At 42.3% G+C, this 26158-nt stretch overlaps 1 protein-coding gene across 1 annotated transcript; it reads left to right on the top strand.

The window, feature by feature from the left end:
• The first annotated feature begins 563 nt into the window (after window positions 1–563).
• On the top strand, window positions 564–21982 carry SPATS1 (spermatogenesis associated serine rich 1). Its single transcript, XM_036109146.2, has 7 exons — window positions 564–858; window positions 7672–7819; window positions 10031–10155; window positions 11404–11565; window positions 15165–15285; window positions 16061–16123; window positions 21029–21982. The coding sequence occupies exons 1-7, from the start codon at window positions 726–728 to the stop codon at window positions 21174–21176; spliced, it is 900 nt and encodes a 299-aa protein (XP_035965039.2). The 5' UTR covers window positions 564–725; the 3' UTR covers window positions 21177–21982.
• The last annotated feature ends 4176 nt before the right edge of the window (window positions 21983–26158 follow it).

Below are 26158 nucleotides of genomic sequence, written 5' to 3'. Positions count from 1 at the left end.
TGGCCCAGAAAAGTGGTAGGTGATCCTACCTAATCAATGCCAATTATGAACAGGCATCTGCAAGCTCTGTGCACGGCCCATCCTTCACTGCCACCAGAGGCTACAGTTCCAATAATGAAAATCTGCCTGGAGAAAAACCACAACCCTTAAAAAAATAATAATAATAAATAAAAAAAAATCCAGCAACCCTGAGCAGCTCTCCCAGCGGTCCTGGCCTGCGCCGCCCGTCCTAGCTGGCTGGGGGTGGGTAGTGCCGCTCTTTCGGGGACCGGGCACCCGCGGAGGGCCGGAGCGCGCGGGGCTGGTGTCCTGGCAACCCCGGAACGCGCCTCCGAGCGGGAAGCCTGCGGCCCCGCTGCGCTCTTGCCCTCCGCTCGGGTTCCTTGCCCGCCCGGCGCCCGGCAGTTCTGCGGCCGGTTGGTGGCGTTGATCTCGCCGCATTCTCGGTGGACCGGGTGGAAGCCCTGGAGGTGGAAAGGGAAGGAGCACCTGGCGCGGGCGGGGGCAGCGAGTCTGGGCGGGGGAGAGAACCCACGGGAACTCCGGAGACGTCCCGACCGAGAAAAGCCCGGGGAGACGGAAGTTCTGATTAAGATGCCAGCCCTGCCCTCTGGACTTTCCAATGGCTTGTGGACTTTCTCTTTGCTTTGATTGATGCCTTTCTTACAAAGGTCTTTTCTTGGTCTCCGGGTTGCTTTTAATACTTAAAATCAACACACGCGTGGATGAGTCCATGTCCCCTGGAAACGGTCCACGGGACTGCCCTCTCCCCTCCATCTGCAGAGCGCCCTGCAGCAGAGAGCTGGAGATTTCAAGAGAAAGGAGACTCCGACCTGACCACGGTGGAGAGGAGATACAGTTGAGTTGAAGAAGTCGGGAGGGCGGGGTGTGGATTTGGTCGCCAGATCCAAGTATACCAAGGCCGGGAAGTTTAAACCACTTAAAGTTTAAAGGGAGGCCAGTTTGCGGGCATATAGAAAGAATTCCTTGAATAGTAGCCTATGCCTGTGTTAACCCAAGATTTTTTTTTTTTTTTTTAGCAAAGTTTATTGAGTGATAGTACAAAGCTCCCAGAGAGGGAGGGACCCAAGAGGGTTGCCCCTTAACCCAAGATCTGATGAGGCAGATAGTAGGTCAAAGCAGAGGTTCTCACAAATTACCTCCTTGGATCTGGTAACAGAGGTATATTACTAATAAGCAGGAGGAGTTAGAACCATTAATTGTCCAATGTGGCTAGGTCAGCAAGGAGAAAAAGGCTTTGGGCTTCTAACTTTAAGCTCCAGACTTTTCCACAGTTTCCAGGTTGAGCTCAGGTAATGGAACTGCTGTTTCAAAGGTGTTTAAACGTGTTTAAGGAGGTACTGGAAGAGCACGGGACGCTGAGATCCCCAAAGATCCATGACTTCCTTTTCTGCTCTGTAGGTGTGTCCCCTCAGGAGACCACATCTGAGCTCAGCCTAATGTGGAGTCCATGGGTTTCGGGAAGGAAGGGGCTCCACGAACCAGTTGAAAATGAATGCAAAACTGAGGGTGGATATGCATTTTTCCAGCAAGGAGGGCCCATTGCTTTCATGACTTCTCAGGGGAGTCAAGGATCCAAAAAAGGGTTAAAAACCACCGTCCTACACCCTTAGGTTGTTTGTTGAGCTGATAAGCAGGGGTGAGAAACTGAGTGTTTGTTTAAAAGGTATCCACGTTAAGCTAACTTGGCTTGATGTATCATTTTCTGCCCCAGACCATGCTATTGTGTAAATGAGCTGTGATTGACAAGTGTGTGAAAGCGCCTTGGTTATGTAGGGTGTTATTCCTGCCTAAAGACACGGAAATAATTAGCGTGAATTCCGCAGATGGTACCAAAGAAACAGACTTTCTTCACTCCCCATTTCCCCTTGAATTCCTTTCTAGTTGCCAGAACCTTCTCTCAGTCCCTTCTATTGAGTCATCTTATAGCATTTCAGCGAACTTGTTGAGAGTTTCATGTCCTACGGCTGACTGGACGTTGAGTTTGAATACCAATTATCATGCAAAGTGATGACCTTTTCAAGAAGGATGTGCCTTAGCTTCTCTGTATCCCCGCAGCCTCATGAGCTAGACAGAGGGGGGGCAGGTGTGGGTGGCTGGGCTGGAGAGGTAATTGACTTGCTAGAAGTAACTGGAGGTTACTTTACACAATGGGAACGTCACTGTCAGAATGGAAGGGGTCAGACTTGCAACTGCAGCTCTCCTTCTACTTGAGGAGATGTGGAGTGGCAGCCAGAGGCCGTGTTTAAGTGTCTCCAGGTTGTATTTGAGGCTGAGTTACTTCTAGGAAGATCCTGTAGTCAGCTGGATTTGGAGGATGTGCTCTCTGCCTATTTAGCGGAGAGACCGCTCTTCCTACCCTTGCTTGTCAGACAAGCCTTCCCTGTTATAGCAGCCACCTTCTGGACAGTTGCCAACACAAAACTTCTTAAGCAAACAAGGAAATATGCTAAATTTGGAGACAGCGATTTCACTGCTTGCGGCTCAGGGTTATGTAATATATTTAAATTTTGCCCCTAAAATTAAAAAAACAAAACAAAACAAACCGAGAAACTTGTGATGCCATCCCTAGCAACCAATTCTTGCTTTGGTGAACTCTCAAGTCCTCTAGTGGCAAATATACAATTAGAATTGTTTACATGCTATGAAAAGGCAACCACTAGGGCGCCTGGCTGGCTTAGTAGGTTAAGCATCTGACTCTTGACTCTTGACTCCTGGGATCGAGCCCCACTTCAGGCTCTGGGCTGGGTGTGGAGCCTGCTTAACAAGCTTAAGATTCTCTCTCTCCCTCTGCCCCCCACCCCCAGCATGCACTCTCTCCCTCCCTCTCTCTCTAAAATAAATAAGTAAATTTAAAAAAAAGGCAACCACTGTTAAAACTGTTAAAACCTATGGGCAAAACTTATATTATAAGTAAATGCTCTAATAAATAACTCAGAACTTACATATGAGTATCAACCTAGAAGATATCTCTACCCTTGCTCTTATTTCTTCTCGACATGTGTAGATCCTTTCTGCATCCTTATAGATAAATTTCATATCTTTTTCTTTTTTTTTTTTAAAGATTTTATTTATTTATTTGAGAGAGAGAGAATGAGAGAGAGAGAACACATGAGAGGGGATAGGGTAAGAGGGTGAAGCAGACTCCCTGCCGAGCAGGGAGCCCGATGCAGGACTCAATCCAGGGACTCCAGGATGATGACCTGAGCCGAAGGCAGTCGCTTAACCAACTGAGCCACCCAGGCGCCCTCATATCTTTTCCAGAGATATGTTTCTAGAAGTAGAACCACCGGATCAAAAGTGCACTTCTCACAGGCTTTGGAGGATGCATATGGCCAAAGTGCTTTTTAGTAAGATGCAGATGTTTCCACCAGCAATGTACAAGAATGCCATTCCTCCAAGCGGTGCCAACCTTGGGTATTTGCACACTCATAGCAAATACTGGTATCTCATTTTATTTTTTTTATTTTTTATTTTTTAAAGATTTTCTTTATTTATTTGAGAGAGAGAGTGAGAGAGAGAGAGAGCACAAGACGGGGGAGCGGGAGAGGGAGAAGCAGACTTCCTGCCGAGCAGGGAGCCCTATGCGGGACTCGATCCCGGGACTCCAGGATCATGACCTGAGCCGAAGGCAGTCGCTTAACCAACTGAGCCACCCAGGCGTCCCCTGGTATCTCATTTTAAATTCAGCTCTTTAATTATTAGGAAGGATGGATTTTTTTCCAAGTGTGTATCGGCTATTTGTGCATGTGTGTGTTTTAATGAATTACCTAATCATGTCCTTTGCCCATTTTTTTTTTCTCTTTGGGTATTTATTTTCATCTTATAAATTTATAAAAACTCATAATTTGTCATGACTATTAACGCTTTTTCTTATTGTGTATGCTATGAACTTTCCTCTAGCTTATAGTTTGCTATGGAAGTTTTAAATATATATGTATTCAAATCTATGCATCTTTTCCTTTATTTTGCCTATATTTGATATCTTTCTTAGAAATAATTTCCCCAAACTAAGATTATATAAACATTCAATTATCACTTTTTCAGGTACATCCTTTAAGTTTTATATTCAAATCTATAATTCATCTGGAATTTATCTGGGGATTAATTAATTTTATTTTCACTGGAAATGGTTAATTATTTCAGCAATATTTTTTATTTTTAAAATGTTTTATTTATTTATTCATGAGAGTCAGAGAGAAAGAGAGAGAGGGAGAGGCAGAGGGAGAAGCAGGCTCCCCGCCAAGCAGGGAGCCCGATGCGGGACTCGATCCCAGGACCCTGGGATCGTGACCTGAGCCGAAGGCAGATGCTTAACCATCTGAGCCACCCAGGCACCCCTCAGCAATATTTTTGAATAATCCATTCTTTCCTCATGGACGTGAAATTCCACTATTATATAAAATTTTATTCTATCTATATTTTCTATTTTGTTCTCTTGATTTATCTGTTAGGGTTAGTGTCAGTATCATCTTGAATATTGTAACATTAAGCTACATTTTATAAATTATACTCTATAGCTCTGTAACCTTGAACAAGTAATCGGACATTTTCGACAATTTCTTTATGTGTAAAATTATTTCTATTTTATTTGCGATTATGGTATTTCATTGCTAATACTGTTTACTTTTCTTAAATATTGGTTTTTCTTGAACTTTGTTATCTACATTATTCGTTTTTTCCATGAAGCCATAGTTCTAATAATCTTTATTTCATTCATTTCTGTTTTTATTTTATGTTATCCTTTTTTTTTTATTGTTTTGGGGGGTTTATTCTTTTTTTCCTTATTTCTTATATTGCAAGTTTAGCTCATTAATTTTGGAGTCTTTGCTTTTTTGTTTGTTTCTAAAAATTTACCTATTTGTTTTAGAGAGAGAGAGGGTGAGAGAGAGAGAGAACACCAGGGGCAGGGGTAGAGGGAGAGGGAGAGAGAATCTCAAACAGACTCCATGCTGAGCATGGAGCCCGATGCGGGGCTTGATCTTATGATCCTGAGATCATGACCTGAGCCAAAACCAAGAGTCAGATGTTTAACTGACTGAGGCACCCAGGCGCCCTGGGAATCTTTTTTTTTTTTTAACACTATAACTTGTCAATTCTCAGATGGACATGTTTCAGAATTTGCACCTCGGAGGTTGGATTGGTCTTCCTAGTGCAGTGGGCCCGGCAGCAGGTGTGAAGTAGTTGTTAGAAACTTTGCTGAATGAGTGCTGAATAATGCAGAAGGTGTGTCTGTGTCTTGGAAGAACATTCCAGAGGCAATTGAGGAGCACTCATTTAAGAAGTGCTGCATCACCCATGTGCTTGTTGCACAGAGGTCAATTTAGGTGGAAAATGTGCACATCAGTGATTGAATTGAAAAGTGACTCGGTAATCAGATTTTTGAATGCAAGGTTTAAGAAAGGCTTAACCAATTTGTTTGCTTATATTTTCCTTCTTTAAACATGCGCATGAATGATATGTGCTTAAAATCTACATCTAAGTAAGTCTGAAAGAGTGCTTCAATAAATATATCATCAAGACTCTAAGTGGGAAAGCATTCTGTCATAGTTTCGTTCTTTGTGGTACGTAAAAGACTAATGTTACTACAATTGCTGGTGCTTCATATTCGGTGAAATACAGGACATACAGTAAATGCATTTCAGGCTCTAATTTCTACTTACTGCTTTACTTTGGATAACCACAAGTTTTGATTTATAGTACTTAAGTCATTGACCATTAAGCACCTCATGATTTCCAATGCGATGTCCTCTTTTTATTTAGAAGTGTGGTTTGAGTTTCCAAGCTTACGGATGTTTTTGGCTGTCTTTTTATTATTGATTTCTAATTGTATTGTATTGTGGCCAGAGAGTGTGGTCTATGTTACATTTGTTGACACGACTTTTATGGCTTGCTCCTTTGGCTATCGGGAACCTGTACTCTCTTCTTCATAGCTCCGTGTCTTTCTCAGCTCCTCCCCTGTGCTCCACTCCACCCAGCTAGCTACTCACACCTCAAGCAACCGGTTGACCCTTCCTTTACCTGGGGCTGCTCTAGGTGCCGTGGCATATTCCAGAACAGATCTTCCCATGCTTGGCCGGCTCTGAGAATCACCTGCGGTGCTTCTTAACCATACTGACACCCAGGTCTTCCCCTGCAGGTCTGGGTCAGAGCCCTGGGATCCTGAGTGTTGAACCAAGTGCCCTAAGGTGATCCTCGTGATTGAGCAAATTCGAGAAACTCTGGGCAGTTCGGCATCAGGAAGTGGGATGCTATAGAATGCAGTGGTGGAGCTGCGGAATGTGAGCCTAGTTGCTGCAGGGGATGGAGGTCAAACTGCAGGTTCCCAGGCCTCACTTAGATAGATTCTAATTCAGTGTCTGTGATGGGATTTAAGAATCTGTATTTTTAACAGGGTTCTCAGGTAATTCTGATGCAGACAGTCCTTATGCCATACCCTGAAAAACCCAAGAATGGGGATCCTGGGAGGGGAGGGAATTGAACTCGAGTCACAGAAGTCTGACTCCTATTTTTTGTAATTTTCTTGTAACTAGAGGTTACATTGTGTCTATTGCGCTTCCATGCGCTATAAAGTTATGCATAAAGAAAGCAATATCCATTCCTCTGACTTTTTCTTTTTTTTTTTTTAGTGACTGGGCAGGCACACAGCTCTGTAGAATGATGAAAGAACATGAATCAATAATTCTTTAGCAGAGTGAAGATAATGGTTATGATTCTGTATCTGAGAGCCCCTGCTTTCAGGACTCCCTTACTTGGGGAGTTTGGGGAGTTATAATTCTTTTTCACTTATTTGCTCAAATATTTGTTGAGCATCTCCTTTGTGTCAGGCACTTTTCTGGGTGCTGCGAAGATGAATAAGAAATAATAACAAATCTCGGGCGCCTGGGTGGCTCAGTTGGTTAAGCGACTGCCTTCGGCTCAGGTCATGATCCTGGAGTCCCTGGATCGAGTCCCGCATCGGGCTCCCTGCTCAGCAGGGAGTCTGCTTCTCCCTCTGACCCTCCCCCCTCTCATGTACTCGCTCTCTCTCATTCTCTCTCTCTCTCAAATAAATAAATAAAATCTTAAAAAAAAAATAATAACAAATCTGGTGGGGAAGACGTGTATATAAATTAATGACAACGCTCCAGTGTGAGGGGAACCCATGGAAGTTTCTGATGGCAGGTCTTTGGATTATTCATCAGTCTTTCCATGAATAAATCCTTTGGAAGATTGTCTTGAGGTGCTCAATACAATGTACAGATACATAGCTTGATTCAGATGTTATCTCTTCCACTTAATTCCAAGTAGGTAAACTCTGGAGGGTCAAGTAGTCTAGCATATGGTTAGGATTTTTGACTTTAGTGTCACAAGAGCTGCTATCAAATCTGGACCCAGGTGTTTATTTTCTGTGTGATCTCAGGCAAGTTGCTTAACCATCTGTGCCTTAGTTCCCTCATCAGTAAATTGGAAGGATAAGCAATACTTATGTCTGTGGGTGTTATGGGAATTAAGTGGGATAATGCATGTAAAATGTTAACATAATCCCCAATACACAATACATGCTCAATAAATGTTAGTTTTAAAAAAGTAATTTATATAATCTAGGGAACAAGACGGAGGGGTAGGTATTTCATTTCATTAATGAAATCCAATGGTGATGTGTTACAGGTACTAAACACAGTGATTTTCTGGAATCTAAGGGATGCTTTGCTAACACGACATCCTCTGGCAGGAAGATCAGCCCCTCATCTTCTGTTGAAACATGTCTTAGTGTGAGTGAGCCTCCAGGCCTCTGCAAAGTGTCTGTTCACCTAGAGTAAGTAAGGGTGCAATAAAGACCATAATTATTGGGGTAAATTCTGACCAGGAAGCCAACATTCTGAGAGGTAGCATGACATGTTTGGCAAGAGCATGGATTCTGGAGCCAGGCTGTCTAGGTTCAAACCCCAGCTCTGCCAAGTTCATCTCTGTGAACTTGGGAAAATTACTTTACCTTCCTGGGCCTCAGTTTTCTCATCTGTAAAATGGAGATAATACTTCATAGAATTGTTTTGAGGTTTAAATGAGTTAATACATGGAAAGTGATTGGAAGACTCCATGACACACAATATGTGTTGTAGGCATGCCTGTTATTATGAAGTTCAAAAGCAAGTGAAACTAAGCTATATTTTTTTGGAATACATACTTAGGTGGTAAATCTTGAAGAAAAGCAAAGCCATCATTACCGTAAGAGTTAGAGTCAGGATAGTGGTTAATTCTCGGGGATGGAGACATACAAATGGTTTCTGGAGGGCAGTGGGTTGGGGGAAGAGTGGGAGGGGAGGGCTGGCTTTATAATTATTTGTAAAACTGTATTTGTTGTGAGTGCTTTTCTCTGTTTAGATTTCTTTACAGTAAAAAGTTTTGGAAGCCTTTTTTTTTCTAATGGCTTTTGTTATAAGGAAAGTAAGTACACTGTAGAAATTTTGAAAGTATAAAAACTATTAAAAATAAAAATCATGGTAATTCCACATCTTAGAGAATCAATATTAACGTATTTTTTAAAGATTTATTTTTAAGTAATCTCTACACTCAACGTGGGGCTCAAATTTACAACCCCGAGATCAAGAGTCACGCATTCTACAGATTGAACCAGCCAGGCACACCTTAATGTTAACATTTTGATGTTATTTTTTTTATGTGCATAAGAAAAAAAATCTTCACCCTTATAAAGTGTGCAATTCAATGATTTTTAGTGTATTTACTAAACCATCACCACAATCAATTTTAGAACATTTCATCACCCCCAAAGAGAAGCCCATCCTTTTGAGCAGTCACTCCCACCATGTCCCCTATCCCCCCCCCCAGCCCTAGACAACCACCGATGTACTTCTTACCTCTATAGACTTGCCTATTCTGGACATTTCATATAAATGGAATATGTAGTCTTTGGTGTCTGGCTTCTTTCATTCAGTGTTACGTTTTCAAGTTTCATCTATGTTGCAACATGTATCAGTACATCATTCCTTTTTTTAAAAAAAAATTGGGGTGAATTATACATAACATAACATTTGCCATTTTATCCGTTTTTACCCATTGGCATTAATTACCTTTCAACATCACTGCTATTTTTTTAAGGATTTTATTTATTTATTTGACACAGAGAGAGAGAGAGAAAGAGGGAGAGCAAGCACAAGCAGGGGTAGCGGCAGAGGGAGAGGGAGAAGAAAGCTCCCCACTGAGCAGGGAGCCTGATGCGGGGCTCAGTCCCAGGACCCCAATATCATGACCTGAGCCAAAGGCAGACGCTTAACAACTGAGCCACCCAGACGCCCCCATCATTGCTACTTTTAAAACATTTTCATCAGTCCAAACAGAAGTGCTGTACCCATTAAGCAGTGATTCCCCATTCTCCCCTCTCCCCAGACCCTGGTACTCTCATCTGCCCTAATCTACTAACCTGATCTACTTTCTGTCTCTCTGAATTTATGTATTAAGATATTTCATATAAATGGGGTCATACATATCTGTCCTTTTGTGTTTGGCTTATTTCACTTAACACAATGTTTCAAGTTTCATTCATGTTGTAGCATGTATCAGAACTCCATTCCTTTTCATGACTAAATAATATTCCATTGTATATCAATGTCACCTTTTGCTTATCCATTCATCGGTCAGTGAACATTTGGGTGGTTTCCACTGTGTGGCTAATGTGAGTAATGCTGCAAAGAACATTCGTTTACAAGTATCTGAGTCTCTGTTTTCAATTCTTTGGGGGTATATGGCTAGGAGTGGAATTGCTGGGTTATACGGTAATTCTATATTTAACTTTTTGAGGAACTACCACACTGTTTTTAAGGATGCATCTTTTGACTATGTGTCGGTCCCCTCAAATTGTGAGCAAATAAATAATATGCCGTGGACATTTATGGAGGGGCTGGCCTAGCTGTCATAAGGGAGGGTAATTCTAGTGTAAAATATGTAAAATCAGGTTCTAACTACCAATTTAAGCACATGGAAGAATCTAATCCTTCAGCTTCCTTTCCAGCCTGGCTGAAGATTTGGGTCTGAAATCCTCCTCCTCACATTCTGATCACTCCTCTGAAACCTCATTGCCTGACGTCCCAAAGCATAAATATCCTGAGGAGTTCAGCCTGCTTAAATTGCAGACAAGTGAGTGCGTCGTAGCCCCTCCCCTGCATGCCTCCATGCCCAGGGCTTTCCAGAAGTCTGCCGTAGGGTTGGGCACTGTTCATTGGAGACTCAGGAAGTGCCAGGTGTTGGACACGCTTCATCTCTAATTCTCACAGTGACTCTGCTGAGGAGCTGTCTTTATACGTTTTCCAAAACTAAAATGGCTTTATATAAAAACCATAAAAGTACCATAGTAAAGTATTAAAATAATAAGGGAATATTTAGAGTATAGAAACTCCTTACCCAGTGTGTTCCAGCAGTATCCCCATTATGCCCAGTAGCCATGAGGAATTTTGAAGCGTGTATGTATGTACTTAGGTATATATGGTTTGTAGGATATATACAACCATATTTGCACTCGTGGAAAATAGGAGACAAACTATTTTCACTCAGGGCAAATAGATCATGGACCTCTTTCTGTGTCATACATATAAATCTAGGTGGCTAATATAGACCTACCCATTTTACACAGAAAGCAACTGAGGCTCGGAGAGACTTAGTCACTCATATGAGAACACCCAGCTAGGAAGTACGGTGGTGGGATTGGAATCCGAACATGCCTGTCTCCAGAGCCTGTGTGCTTTCTTGGCCACCCTGGAGCCCAAGGGCTTCTCACGCAACACTAGCGCTGTTAGGGGGTCTCTCATTGTTTAACATCACGGTTTATAGGAAAAGTACTGAATGAGGAAACAAAGACACGGACAGATCCAGTAACCTGCCTGAGGTCCCGCAGGGGCCTTTGTCATTTGCCCAGGGTTGGATGGAGACATTTCCCAGTGTCATTCTAGCAATGCGTGTACCATTGTTGCTGCCAACACCGCGGGTCATCCGGCTAAGATGCCATTGTTGGCCTGGCCCCTCCCTGGCTAATGGGCATTCTCTTTTTCCTACCCACTTATCTGAGTGAAGGTTGGATCGTAGGTGCTTGTAAAAGTGTCTCTGAGCTTCCCATTCCATGACTTCCAACCGTAAAATTGGCTTTATTTTTGGATGAGAGGATAAAAAGGGAAAAAAAAGAAGCTTCTTAGATACCTTTCTCCCCACTTCCTTTCCTTTCAGGCCTAGTTCCCCAAAGGTTAGCATTGCCCCAGTTGTAGAACCAAGGTATTATACACGTTGATAAAGTACAGGCCAGTCAGAGAATGCCTGGGACAATTTTTCTGTGATTTAATTGCATTAAGTGAGGCTGGAAGCGATGCTGATGGAAGGATTTCTGATGTCTTGCAGAAGATGGGCAGCGTCCCGAATGGACATTTTACCCGAGATTTAGCAGCAATATCCACACCTACCATGTTGGAAAGCAGTGTTTCTTCAATGGGGTCTTCCTCGGCAACAGGAGGTCTCTGTCAGAGAGAATGGTGGACAAGTGCTTTGGGAGGAAGAAATACGGTAATATTTTTCTCCTGGACCTTGACTGTGCCATGCCTAAAAATACTCCCTGAATTGTGGTTCTGCAGGCCCAACATTCCATGGCTGGCATCCGCCCTCTGGGGTTACCATGTCACTCTAGCACAGCCAGGAAGATGGGAAAGTGAAGGGGATGGTTGGCAGACTGCACTTTCTGGCAAAGAACTCACAACATATGCTGATCCACATTTTTGTTTTTCTCTGAATTCTCATAAAATGCTAATGTGACATTTAAGTCCTCAGATAAGTTCTCTCAGATACTTATTAATAGAAACCTTCATTCAAGTCTGCAGAAAATAATTTATGTTTCAGTTAGATGCTGCCCATCATATGTATTTAAATTGTACATTATATTCTTCAAAAGGAAAATATTCCCATAGACCTTAGCCTGAAGTGCATGCTGTTATTTCATAGCTTATTTAATTAAAGGTAATTGAGATGAGTGTATATATATATATATATATATATATATATATGTATATTGTTTGGAACATGGTGAGTTCTCTGTCCCAACCTACCCATAATAGGTTTATGGAAAGATCCTAGGGTTGCTGAGTACCAACGGACCATTATAGCACATTCTTCTCTGGAAATACCTGTATAGGAGGCAGCCATTGCTTCATGGATTGCTGTTGCAGGAATACAGACAGAAAGAAATAGAAAGTTCTCATTTTGAATTTCAAAATAGGCTGCTTGTCAGAGCAGAGACAACTGGTTTTGAAGATCAAGGCTTTTGTTTGGATAGAGGATACACAAGAAGCCGTGCTAGAGGAGGTGGGAGAGTAGTCTAGAAGAGGTGGGAGAGCCTTGAGGAGTCCCACATTCTGCTCAATTCCTGACACCAAAATCTAGCAGGTGGTCAGATGTACCTCTAGCTGGGGTTTCAGCCTCAGAGCATGGCTAGGGCGAGACCTTGAGCCTCAGAGTCAAGTGACATCTGCTCTGACTGAGCAGCAGGGAAGTGATAGCTGTGGGCAATATCTGGGCAGAAAGCCAGCCTCAGGGTCTCACCCACCCAGGAGATGTGGAGGAATAGCTGCATTTTTGTGCTCCATGAAGACTGTGGAGGTTGGGACATGGAGAAAGAATGAAACAGAGAGCAAGCCAGGAGAACTGCCCAGGTCTCGCAACTGAAATGCTGGGAGACCACTGTATGATGTGCTGGGGACCATCAAGCCAGGGATCATAGGAGAATAAATTGATGCTTCACCTGATGCATTGTGGTGGGGGCTGGCTTCCTGAGGATCAGACTAGATGACACATTTTAGCAGACAACAGAAATAAATGCCAGCCTTCAGAGAGTATCAGAGATAAGGTGAGTGTCAGATACCAGTGTGGTTTGCAGTCGGTGACCCAGGACCCAAAGCCTTCCACCAAAGCCCTGATATGTGAGCCTGTTGTGCACACCCTGACTTCTCACTCCCAACAGAGATGGGTAGAATAGGAAAGATTTATTTAAATATAAAACAACTGAGAAAAATCAGGAAGGGGCTAAGTTTAGCTGTATAGTACTTAGGAATGCTCTTGACCCTAGTAGGACGAAAACCAAACTGTCAGAGGCTTAAATCATAAGATATTATATGCTTTTTAAAAAAGATTTTATTTATTCATTTGAGAGAGAGACAGAGAGACAGAGCACAAGCAGGGGGAGAGGCAGAGGAAGAGGGAGAAGCAGATTCCCTGCTGAGCAGGGAGCCCAATGCGGGACTCGAGATGCAGGACCCCGAGATCATGACCTGAGCTGAAGGCAGATGCTTAACCATCTGAGCCATCCAGGTGCCCCAGATATTATATGCTTTTTTTTTAAAAATAAAATATTTATTATATATTTAACGAGAAGCTTTGAAATCTAGGTGGCCTATTATGGACTGGTTGCCCAGTGATGTCATCAAAGACATAGGCTCATTTTGTCTTTCTGTGCTGCTATTCTTAGACTGTGTTGGATTATTGTCTTCACACTTGTCATCTTATGGTCACAAGAGAACTGTTGCAGTTCCAAGCATTGCATCTATATTTCAAAACATGAAAAAGAGGACTCTCTCTTGTTGCCTTTCCCTTTTAGAACGAAGGGAAAATTTTCTCATATGGTCCTTAGGACCTGTGTCTCACTGCCTAGAACTGGGTCAGCTGCAAGTATTTATCAACAATAAATGGGGTTATCACGATGAACTCAAATCCTCACCCTAACCTGTCACTTCCCTCCTAACTCAAGGTAAACTTATCCTGAATTTTGTGTATTATTATTTCCCTTCCATCGTTCTTTCCTTCCTTCCTTCCTTCCTTTCTTCCTTCCTTTATGGTCTTTATACATACTGAAAAATGCACCACCCAGGCGTCCCTCAAGTCTCTTTTTAATATAGGTCCTCCCCCTCTTTTTTAGGTCATGGGCACCTGGGTGGCTCAGTTGGTTGGGCATCTGCCTTCAGCTCAGGTCATGATCTCAGGGTCCTGGGATCGAGTCCTACATTGGGCTCCCGGTTCAGTGGAGAGCCTGCTTCTCCCTCACCCTCTGCTGCTCCCCCCGTGTGTGCTCTCTCACTCACTCACTCTCTCTCTCAAATAATTAAATAAAATCTTAAAAAAAAAAAGAAACTAGGTCATGTATCCTGTAGAGTTTGCCACAGTCAGGATTTTGCTGATTATACCCCTTGGTACCATTTAACAGGTTTCTCTGTCCTATGTATTTCTTGTAAACTGATAGTTGGACCTATAGGCTTGATTCGTTTTAGTGTGATTACTTCTTAGGTGATGTGCAATGACTTCTTTAAACCCTGAATACGAGGGTCTTTTTCCATTTTTTTCTCTTCCTCAATCTCTTGTGGCACTTGATACGTTAAGCTTGGCACGGGGCATTTCTTCTTTCCTGACATTCTCTTCTCTCTTGTTATTTCTTGGATAAGATGGAGAGGCAGCATCATGACTGCCAGTCAGCTTCCATTATGAACTGAAATTCAACACCTTTATTATAGGAAAAAAACAATCAAAATATGTCTCATTAATGGTTGACTCTAACACATTAGTTACGATCAGGCCATTGGTGGAGTTCCTTAAAGGCCTAATTTGTCGTCATAGAAGGAAGAACAAAATGTTGTCTGTGGTTATAGGTTGTAGTGAAGTTGACCTGAAAATATAATTTTTCTCTTCTGTAGCTCTTCCTCATTCGCTAATTTCCTTCTGAGATCCAGTCAGAGAGAAGGACCCAATTACGGTTGTTTCTTAAGCTTTATAGGGCACAGGGATTCAAAGTGCACCAATGCTCAGATTTTAAGCAGACTTCTTGCATATCCTTTGCAGATACCTTTGATTCACCGTTCACTTTAAACCAAAACATCCCCTCTGAACCTAAGCTATTCTTATTTCCCAGGGTGGGGTAATCATGACACTTTCTGGAAAATCTCCCAAACACAGCGTTTCAAGCACACTTTTCATCTTCTCAAGGCAAGACAATCACAAACATAATAATAATATGTACTTCATAATAAAACATGAAATTATCTAGTTTCCATTGGCATATCGATAGAGCCTATCTTTGGATTACCTTCAGTCCTTTTTATGATCTTGTTTTTAAATATCTTTCACAGATATTGATCCTAGGAATGGAATACCAAAGTTAACTCCAGGAGATAATCCATATATGTACCCAGAACAGAGTAAAGACTTCCATAAAGCAGGATCAACTCTCCCACCAGTGAATTTCTCCATGTAAGTGTATGTGAATAGTAGGGTTAGTTTGTTAATTTTAAAGGAATTGTATCTCTCTGTACTATATATGTTATATTTCATAAGGAGTAGATTCCAACAAAACATGGTTGCTGACAATTCCTAAAAAAGTTCATCTCTAGGCTCAGTTGGTTAAGCATCTGCCTTCCACTCAGGTTATGATCCCAGTGTCCTGGGATCGAGTCCCGTGTCGGGCTCCCTGCTCAGGGGAGCCTGCTTCTCCCTCTGCCTGCCGCTCCCCATGCTTATACTCTCTCTCTGACAAATAAATAAAATCTTTAAAAAAAAAAACCGTTCATCTCTAGTTCCTTAGTGTCCACACACATGCGTGTGTGTAATTGAAATTATACACAGGATCTTGACTACAAAAAGGAGGTTGTTAATTTTGTCCCAATCGTTGTTACCACAAATCTGAAGACTTTTCAGTTTCATACTGAATCAGGTTATTGGTGACTACTGTTTGGATTGATGTACACTTGGAACTAAACTTAGACCAAAGCGGTTGAGGAGAAAGGGAGGTTCATTAAGTTAAAAGAAAAATAGTTGGTATATTACATTAATATTTTAAAAAATTACTCATGTTTGGTTTAATGATGTTTAGTAAAAATTATAATAAGAATTATGACCTTTACAGTTGTGAAGCCCCTAGGTGCCCATTAAAACCAGAAAATAAGACATTTTCTTGAATATGATGATGTATTGATCTCTCTGCTGTAGAAGCCATACCAATCATACAGTTGTCTGTTCTGTTTTTCAGAGTGCCTTATGAAAAGAAATACGATACTTTTATTCCACTTGAGCCTCTTCCACAAATTCCTACGTGAGTTCTCTTACTATGTTTTCATATTATCCGATCTTTATGAAGTTATCGGTTATTTACAGGTTTCTCCTTTGGAGGAGCTCATAGACACCCGACAGAGAGGGACCTTTGGTATCCCAGCAGGTGGGGCAGTGTGTATGGAGGGTTTTGGCGAGACACTTGGAGGGCAAGTGCTGTGGAGTCTGGCAGCTGGGTCGCCCACATCTTCAGCCGATAAGATGGACAGCCCGCCAGAGGCCCTGTGTTGTGCTAGGTATGCACTGTGGGGGGTTTATATGGAGCAAAAAGACAGGGTCCCTGATTTCCAAAACCCAAGAGTTGTTGGAAAAGAAAGACCCATGCTTAAATGAGTGCAACCAGGGAGGATGGTTAGAGCTTGAAGAGGCAGAGAAAAAGCCATCGGAAGGCTGGAGGGAAGTAACAATCCCTCTGATCTCATATTTTAAGTTCAGCTCCATTCTGAACCTCATTTATTTGCCCAAGTAGGGTTTAGACCTAGAAAATGATATGTGTCAGTATAAAAAATTTCACTTTCCAGGGGTGCCCCGGTGGTTCAGTGGGTTAGACCACAGACTCTTGATTTTGGCTTGGGTGATGATCTCAGGGTCCTGGGATTGAGCCTGTGTCAGGCTCCCTGCTCAGTGGGAGTCTGCTTGTCTTCCTCTACTCCTCCCTTTGCCCCTCCCCTGCTTGTGTGTGTGTGCTTTCTCTCTCTCTCTCAAATAAATAAATAAATCTTAAAATAATTTCACTTTTTAAAAAAATTTATTTATTTATTTGAGAGAGAGAGAGAGAGAGAGCACGAGTCGGGGGGGGTAGGGGCAGAGGGAGAGGGAGAAGCAGACTCCCCACTAAGCAGGGAGCCTGATGCAGGGCTCAGTCTGAGGACCCTGAGATCATGACCCAAGCTGAAGGCAGACATTTAACTGACTGAGCCACCCAGGTGCCCTCCAAAATTTCACTTTCTAATACAAAACAGTCTCATATAAGTATGGCTGGAGTGGGCAAGTGACCCACTGTCTGACCCACCAGAGTCCAGCTGGGAGACCAAACCCTGGAGCTCAGTGGAAATAAAAGCCTTTTATTCCAAACCTGGGAGCTTTAATACTTTCATGATACTGCATTATTACTTGAGGCACATAATTGGGGCCTCTCATGTCTGTACTGTACACTTTTTGTAAACACTCTTCTAGAATATTTAAAATAAAAGTAATTGCCAGGGCACAAAATAAGTCTTTATACATTTAAGAAGACTGAAATCGTATCAAGTATCTTTTGTGACCATGATGGTGTGAAAATAGAAATCAATTACAAGAGGAAATCTGGAAGATTCACAAATATAATGAAGACTAAACATGTTCCTGAGCAACCAATGGGTCAAAGAAGAAGTAAAAAGAGGAATAAAAAATACTTTCAGACAAATGAAAATGGAAATACAACATATCAAAACTTATGGTATGCAGCAAAAGCAGGTTTAAAAGAGAAGTTTATAGTAATAAATGCCTATGTTAAGAAAAAAGAAAGATATCAAATGAACAACCTAACTTTACACCTCAAGGAACTAGAAAAAGAAGAACAAACTAAACCCAAAGTTGATAGAAGGAAGGAAATAACAAAAACCAGAGGGGAAAGAAATGAAATAGAGACTAAAAAGACAATAGAAAAAAATCAATGAAAGTAAGAACTTTAAAAAATTTTTTTATTTATTTACTAATTTTAATGATTTTATTTATTTGAGAGAGAGAGAGAGAGTGCTTGCACGAGCAGAGGGGAGGGTCAGAGGGAGAGGGAGAAGCAGACTCCCTGCTGAGCAGGGAACCCGATGCTGGGCTCAATCCCAGGACCTTGGGATCCTGACCTGAGCCAAAGGCAGACGCTAACGACTGAGCCACCCAGGTGCCCCAGCCCCTCTATTTTTTTTTTTTTTAAGTAATCACTATGCCTAATGTGGGGCTTGAACTCATGACCCCTAGATCAAGAGTTGCATGCTCTACTGACTGAGCCAGCCAGGTGCCCCTCTTTTTCTATTTTTTGAATGGGATGTTTAATTCATTTTTAAATTCTTTAATTTTTCTTAATATCTATACTGAAGGTTATGAAAGTGCCTCTGTCCACTGCTTTGCTTATATGTTGTAAATTTTGATGTGTAGATTAGCCTTATATATATGTATATATATATATATATATATATATATATATACATATACATATATATATTTTATTTTATTTTTTTTGGAGAGGGAGAGATGGGGGGGCAGAGGGAGAGGAAATCTTAAGCAGACTTCATGCCCAGCGCAGAGCTCAACTCAGGGCTTGATTTCACAACCCTGAGATCATGACTGAGCCAAAATTAAGAGTTGGACATTTAACCGACTGAGCTACCCAGGCGCCCCAGATTATCCTTATTTTTTAAAGAATTCTGCAGTTTGTGTTGGTCTCTTCCTTTCGGCTAAAGAATTACTTAATAGATTTAAAATTTCCGAGTGGAAGAGGTTTTTGATTTTTATTTTGTAATTCATTTTTACTTTTATCACCTAATGACCAGAAAATATTGTTTTTATTATTTTTATTTTATGGAACTTACCAACTTTTCATTGTGACCTAATACATGCTCAATTTGGGGACTGTCTCTACATACCTTTGAAGGTGTGTCTACTTCATCAGGATGCAAAGTTAGATACATACCCAGAAGATTTACCTTTCTGGGTTTTTTAAAAGATTTTATTTATTTATTTATTGTGCACGAGAGAGAGGGAGAGTGTGTAAGTGGGAGGGAGAGGGAGAGGGAAAGAGAATCTGAAGCAGACTCCGCACTGAGGGCAGAGTCCAATGCGGGTCTTGATCTCATGACTGGGAGATCATGACCTGACCTAAAACCAAGAGTTGGATGCTTAATCGACTGAGCCACCCAGGCACTCCAGATTTATCATTTTGATTAAAATTGTTCATTTGGCCTAGCTTGGACTGAAAATGGGTCTGTTAATGTATTTCTATCTTTATTGTTAACTGTAGCCATTAACATTATAAAAATGTCTTCTTTTTAGACAAACCAAAACCAGACTCTTAACTGTAGAGAACAAACTGGTGGTTACCAGAGGGGAGGTGAGTGGGGGGAGATGGAGTGAAACAGGTGATGGGGATTAAGGCGTGCACCTGTCATGATGAGCACTGAGTAATGTATAGAATTGTTGAATCACTATATTGTACACCTGAAACAAATATAACACTGTAAACTGCACTGGAATTAAAATTTTTAAAAATCTTCTTTTTCTCATTTAATGCTTTTTGTCCTGTATTATACATTGCCAGATATTAAGATTATAACTCTTACTTTGTTTTGTTTGCATTTGACTAATATACCTTTACCCATTCTTTTGTTTTTAGACTTTCAAATCACTTTGTTTTAGGTCTGTCTTTTACACACAGAGTTGGATTTTGCTTTTGTGAGCCAAACTGAAAATTGTTTTCTTTTTTCTTTTTTTTTTGAAAATTGTTTTCTTTAATAGCTGAATGAAGGGGCGCCTGGGTGGCTCAGTCACTTAAGCATCCGAGGCTCTCGATTTCGGCTCAGGCCATGATCTCGGGGTTGTGAGATAGAGCTCCGTGCTAACTGGAGAGTCTGCTTGAAATTCTCTCTCCCTCTCCCTCTGCCCCTCCCCCCACTCACGTGCGCACGCATGCGCTCTCTCTCTCTCTCTAAAATAAAAAAATAAATCTTTAAAAAAATAGGTGAATTAAGATCATTTGAATTAATGATTTGATTTCAATTCTATCATAATATTTTGTTACACTTATTATGTGTATTATATTATTTTTACCATGAGTCTGTTTTCTTTGATTGCTTCAACAAAAGTTAAAAAAATGATTTCTTTTGATCTTAAGGAATGCTTGTGGTTTTGTTCTAGTGATTCCTTTTTATGCTAGTATCTTCTATATTGCACAAATAAGGTCCTGCTGGTCTTATTTGGGCTTCTGCTATTGGTTTGTCAGCTTTACATGATATCCTTGACTCCCACCTATTACCTATGTGGTAATCCCTTTTCCTTCCTGCAGGGACTTCCCCATCCCTAGCAGATTTATCAGGGTATTCTTCCCAATCATGGTGCATTTCTCCCCAAATGTATGAAAATTGTAGCTGCCAAAAGAGGAAAAGATTCTTCATCTCTTTTCTCTGACTCATCCCAGGAGTCACACAATTCCTGGTACCTCTTGGAACATACACAGTATAGTCCAGCATATGTCCTTTCAAAACTCTGCAGACTTGGGAGGGTGCTGGAGGTCTGCATTAGCTGAGGCCACAGCAAAACAACAGAAGGCACACTCAGGTGGGATTCTGAAGAGAGCTTAATGAAAGGACTGTTTACAGATGAGTGAACAGGTCAAGGGAAATTATAGGGAAGGGCGAAGCCCCCCTGAGGCTCTCTCCAGTGGGCAGCTATTACCACTCCCAGGTCTGAACAGCAAGAAGAGTGATCTTGTTGCCCAGCTTGGTGGGAGATGGAGAAGGGCTGTCCAGAAGGGGTTGTGGCAGTGGAGAGTGCGGCTGTGGCCAGAACTGGGGTACCTCAGGAGATGAGCGGGAGTAGAAGAGCTAAGTGAGAAATACCCCAACCTCTGCTTGCTTTCTGGTCTCCTGCTGGTGCCTCCAATGTGTTAGGGGCACATGGTGGGGTCAAGGTGATGCAAGTTTCAGGGGTCAGCTCTCTGGGCAGAGAAGGGCAGAAAAGAGATCTGGGTTTGGGAGAGAGGGGAATGCTGAACAACTAACATAGTGTTTTATTTCGTCACTGGTCTCCTAAATTGGAGGCCTTCTTACTTTTGAGGATGCAGTACCATATCCCTTGAAGGTGTTTGTACATTTCGCAGCAGACAAACTCAAACTCAGCTGTTGTTTTCTTTCCACAGCTTGCCTTTCTGGGTGAAGGAGAAGGCCAACAAGCTGCAGAATGAGATAAGAGAGGTTGAGGAGCTTGACAATTGGCAACCAGCATCCCCCTTGATGCACGGTTTACTCCTTCCTGGTGGGTTAAAGAACCTTCAAAGAATAGTATAAAAACTGGAGGCAAGCACAGAAGAGCAGGCTTTTGAGAGGCTTCGCAGTGGAGAGGAGAGAAGACAAAGCCTCTCCCGGAGTGGATGGTGTCCTTTGCCCCAACGTGGTTCCTTGGGCCTATGTCACGGCCATGCATCGCTGGTTGAGTATGTTGGTTGAGCACTGTTAGTTTTGTAACAGAGCACAGCCTTTAACTCCGTGCCTCTATCCACAGGTTCTTTGGATTCTGCAAGACGATCCTGAACAGAAACAGGCCCATAGAGCATGTACTGACTGTAGTCTGGAGAGCCTCTTTCAATTGATTGCTTCTGTCAGTGTGACTGCTCTAAATCAAATGTTTGCCTTTGATGAGTAATCACTGTGCTTTGCTCTTTTTAACTTTATATTTTGAAAAACTTTCAAACTTTACAGAAAAGTCATGAGACTCATACAATGAACAAATACCTACGTATCCTTCACCCAGAATCTACAATTGTTAACATTTGTCAAACTTTGTGCATTCTTTCTCTCTCTTTCATTACTCTTATTATTTTGTGGAATTATTTGAGAATGAGTGGCCGACATCATAACCCTTTACTCCTACATACTATATACTTCAGTATGTATCTCCTAAGGTCAGGGATCTTCTCCAACAGTTGCAATACAAATATTGAATTCAGGGAACTTAACATTGATGCAGTTCTACTAGTAGATAGCCCACCTTCAGTTTTATTCAGTTAAATTTACTTTTCGAAAGATGCTCTCAAATCAATGGTAAAATGCAGACACGGAGCTTTCATTAATTTGGTAAAATTGTTCTCATTTTATTAATACTATTTGAGATTTTCTCTACTATTCACTTGGTACGTGTTGGAAAAATGTGAAGGCTAGATCTGCACAGGTAATTCATACCATCATCCTGCAGCTCCATTCCCCATTTCTGTAGCATTTGTCCACCCAGCCATGCAGGACTGAAGCTCAATGAGGACCCAGTCCTGAGTCTTAAGGCCTTTCATCAATCAGGCAAGAAGCAAATATTTGTAGAAAAAGATGGGAACAAAAGCCAACTGTATACAGTCAGGCTGTGACCCTCCGCAGTCAAGCCAGTGACTCAGCATCTTCGTAGCCAATCTGCTCTACTAAGGAGACTTCGCTGGTTGGCTAATGAGGGCTGTAGGTCTGGTCTCCCCAAACCTCAAAATGGAAAGAGAGAACTGGGGCCCACACTGACACTCAAAATGCCCAAGACACAGATATGGTTTCTTTCCCTGTCAAAGCATTATTTCTAGACATAGCCGAAGTAAATGAAGCAGGTTTAGAACACAGTACATTCCTGGTCTCTTCATACTGGCCTTTGGACCAACTAACAGAGAACATGAGGGTCATACCACCAGCAACTGTGTCTGACCACTCCTTGGGTTGACATCAACATGCCTCTGTGCTGATTCTCTTGCCCCTGGGACACAAAGCTCACCCCTAACAAAATCCAGAAAAGAAAATAAAACCAAACAATTTAGGAAAGGAAAGAAGAGGTTGCCAACAGATTTTCTCAAATACATCCACTCCTGAAAAAAATAATTTTTTGTGCTTCTATGAGCTAAAATATAAAAAAGTCAGTTGCGACCACCCGTGTGGATGCATAATGGAGAACACAGTATAAATGCAAAAAGTGATTCTGCAGGAATTTCTAGATGGGATTATCTAAGTGGAACAGGAAACTGCTCTCAGAGGGGTCTCTGGTGTTTTGGTGGGAAGAAGTCCTACACAGCAAAGGTATTAAGAAAAAGAACCAAAGTACAGTTTCAGAAGATGAATAGCAGCCTCTAGATTTCAAAGAGGTCTATATAATTCCTACACGCGGCTCTAAACCAAAGTAGATAGGATTAAAAAAGAAAACTATTGAATAATTGACCTCCTGGAGTTGTAGCACTACATTCCATCTCCTGGAAATCAGGGCAATTTTCACTGGATTTGGGGTGCTCTGTGGGCACATCTCAGTGGCCAGGTCTTAGACTCCTTGGCATTGACAACAGCCGGCAGGTGAGGAGTTCCATTGCTAACTTTGGGCAGGACATAAATGCATGTGCACGCATCTTTTTTTTTTTTTTTTTAAAGATTTTATTATTTGACAGAGATAGTGAGAGCAGGAACACAAGCAGGGAGAGTGGGAGAGGGAGAAGCAGGCTTCCCGCGGAGCAGAGAGCCCGACGCGGGGCTCGATCCCAGGACTCTGGGACCGTGACCTGAGCCGAAGGCAGACGCTTAACGACTGAGCCACCCAGGCGCCCCGCATGTGCACGCATCTTTTGGGGGAGACTAAGGCATAGAACAAATGGCCAAGTGGCAAAACTATGTGGGTGTCCTAGCTGTTCCAGTCGTCCTTTCTAGGCTCAAAAATGTTGGACCTTTTAAGGTGTGAAGTTCCCCTTCCCCTCACTTTAGGTCCTTGGTAAATAGCATGTGTGTGCAGGTGTGCATGTGGGTGTGTGCGTGTGTTCATTTCCTTAAATAACTGCAGCTCGAAGGCTTAACAGAAACAACCCGTACGTGACATTTCCAAGTAAATGCACTAGAGTAACAACTTGACGTTGTACACAAGGTATTCTAATTTCAGATCCTGGGAAAAATGAAAACTGGCTCCTGTGGCCTGGCGGGAATGTTCTGTTTAGTGCTAGTGGCTCTGAAGTCCAAATAAGCTAACTGAAGACCATTCCAAGGCTGTTTCTATAGTCTCTGCACTCTCAGTTGTCAAAATGTTAAGATTTTAGAATGTTAAACCTTTACAATTCACACACGATTTATGAATATTCTGTATAATTCCTTTCATTGTCTACGTTTCCAGTATGAGGTACCCAGTTTGATTAGACCGTTTCCTTTTGCTCTTAGGCATTTAGCCCTCAAAAGCTGGGCGGATAAAAGCCTTGTTTATAGGATTTGACTTGCTCAAGTATGTTAGAGCTGGAGCTCCTCCAGATTATGCCAGTGACTGAGAGGCTGGAAAATCAGGACAGAGTGATGCCTTGACCTGAAACTGAGCAACGGGCTTGATGTGGGATGGTGCACCTCTTAGGGGGTCTACTGGCTAGGTTCCCAGTAGGCTCTGGGAAAGGACACGGGAGCCCATTTGGTGTCCTTCCAATGCTGGGGAGCTCTAGGAAGGATTATGGTGTGAGCTTACCCTGGGGATGAGGGGGCCCTTACTGACTTGAGGAGCCAACACTGAGGCTCCCACACCCGGACTTTGTAAGAAATACATATGTGAGAAGTAAACATTTCTTAAGGTGCATGGAGGGACCCAGCCTCATATCAAACGAGAAGCCAAATATCCCAATGTCTTGTCTTCTGAGGAAATGTGTTGGTCTCCACCAAATAGGGGAACGAGGTGGGGGCAGTTTTCAGTGGTGATGGTGTGCACATGGCTCTGGTCATCTGGTTAGAAATGTGTTCTTTTCTTTGGGTACAGTGTGGGTTGGAGTAGAAATCGGGGTCCTTTTAGAAAGGGAGGACAGAATGGACACATGAGGCATAATTATACTAAAAATTATGTTTTTTATTTGAAATTCAAATTTAACTGGGAGTTCTGTATTTTTATTTGCTAAACCTGGCAACTTACACAAGTGGCACAAAGGAGATGGATTTGAGGTCTAACTAGGAGGTAAAAGTGCAAGACTCTGAGATAACTTGGATATGGTTGGGGTGGGGGGAGTCATGGGAAAAGGACAAATGGCCACAAGGTAGATGGTGGTGCTCTTGCCAGGGTGACATGTGGTGTCCAGCCCATGTGGTATCTTTATTTATTTATTTATTTGACAGAGAAAGACACAGCAAGAGAAGGAACACAAGCAGGGGGAATGGGAGAGGGAGAAGCAGGCTTCCCGCTGAGCAGGGAGCCCGATGTGGGGCTCGATCATGACCTGGGATCATGACCTGAGCTGAAGGCAGATGCTTAACGACTGAGCCACCCAGGCGCCCCAAGCCCATGTGGTATCTTTATACACTTAGAGAAAGATGCCATCTTGGTGGACACAGTCCTGTGGATGCACTGCTTGGTAAGCAGCGTGCAAGCTAGATTTCAGCCTCCTTTTGTCCCTTGTGCAGTGAACTACTTATACTACCATACGTGGCAGCCTGGTACTATTTACTGAAATAAGGAATGCTGGAGAAGGATAGGCTTTATGGAGGAGCTCAGTTTTGGAAAGTTGAATTTGAGGAAGCTGTGACACACACAAGTGGAACTGTTTGGGATGTAATTGGGTATATGGGTCTGGGGTCTGGTACATGAACATAGAAAAGTCTCTTGTGAGAAATATAAATCCCAAGTCTGTGCCATGTGGATGCAGGGTCTAGATATAAATTACCTGATCAGAATATTGATCCCAAACCGAGAAATAAGCTCAAAAAGACTGTTGAGCCTCTGTGTCCTGAGAAAAAACAAAATCTCTTTGGGAACACTTTGCCACCTGAGGACACAGGGGACTTCCTAGAAATAATGAATGTGAGCACCCGAGGGGAAAAAAAATTACAAACTACAACTGGATCCACCACAAAGAATTGTCAGTAAGTGAAATCCAAGCCAATTTAGCATCATGGTATGAATTACTAGCATTTAGGGTGCACGGAATACCATTTCTACCCAGACATTAGCCTCTTCCTACATTAGCTGAGGAGTTTCTAAAGGGAAGGGAGAGGCTTAGGGGTAGCAATCTGGTAGACAGGGCAGGGCTAGAGGTTTTGTCTTGAAGTTATATTTGCAAAGTAGCACAGTGTTTCTACTGAAATTCCATCTGCATATTTGGGGAGATGATGAAGATTTTGAGGGTGGCTATCCCCAGCCCTTAATGGCTTGGTATTGTCACAGTCTTCTGACCCTAACTTTAGCCCTTTCCTGCACAGTGTGATGGTAAAAACAAGAAGGAAACTAGAATTTTGATTGTTTTCTTGGCTAAGCAAAGTTGGCCTAGTCAGAGCCGGCTCCTCAGGAAGGAATGAGAGGTGGGAAAATG

The sequence above is a fragment of the Halichoerus grypus genome, chromosome 9 (assembly GCF_964656455.1).
Source record: "Halichoerus grypus chromosome 9, mHalGry1.hap1.1, whole genome shotgun sequence".
In the NCBI taxonomy this organism is placed as follows: domain Eukaryota; kingdom Metazoa; phylum Chordata; class Mammalia; order Carnivora; family Phocidae; genus Halichoerus; species Halichoerus grypus.
This window is presented reverse-complemented; position numbering and strand designations above follow the sequence as displayed.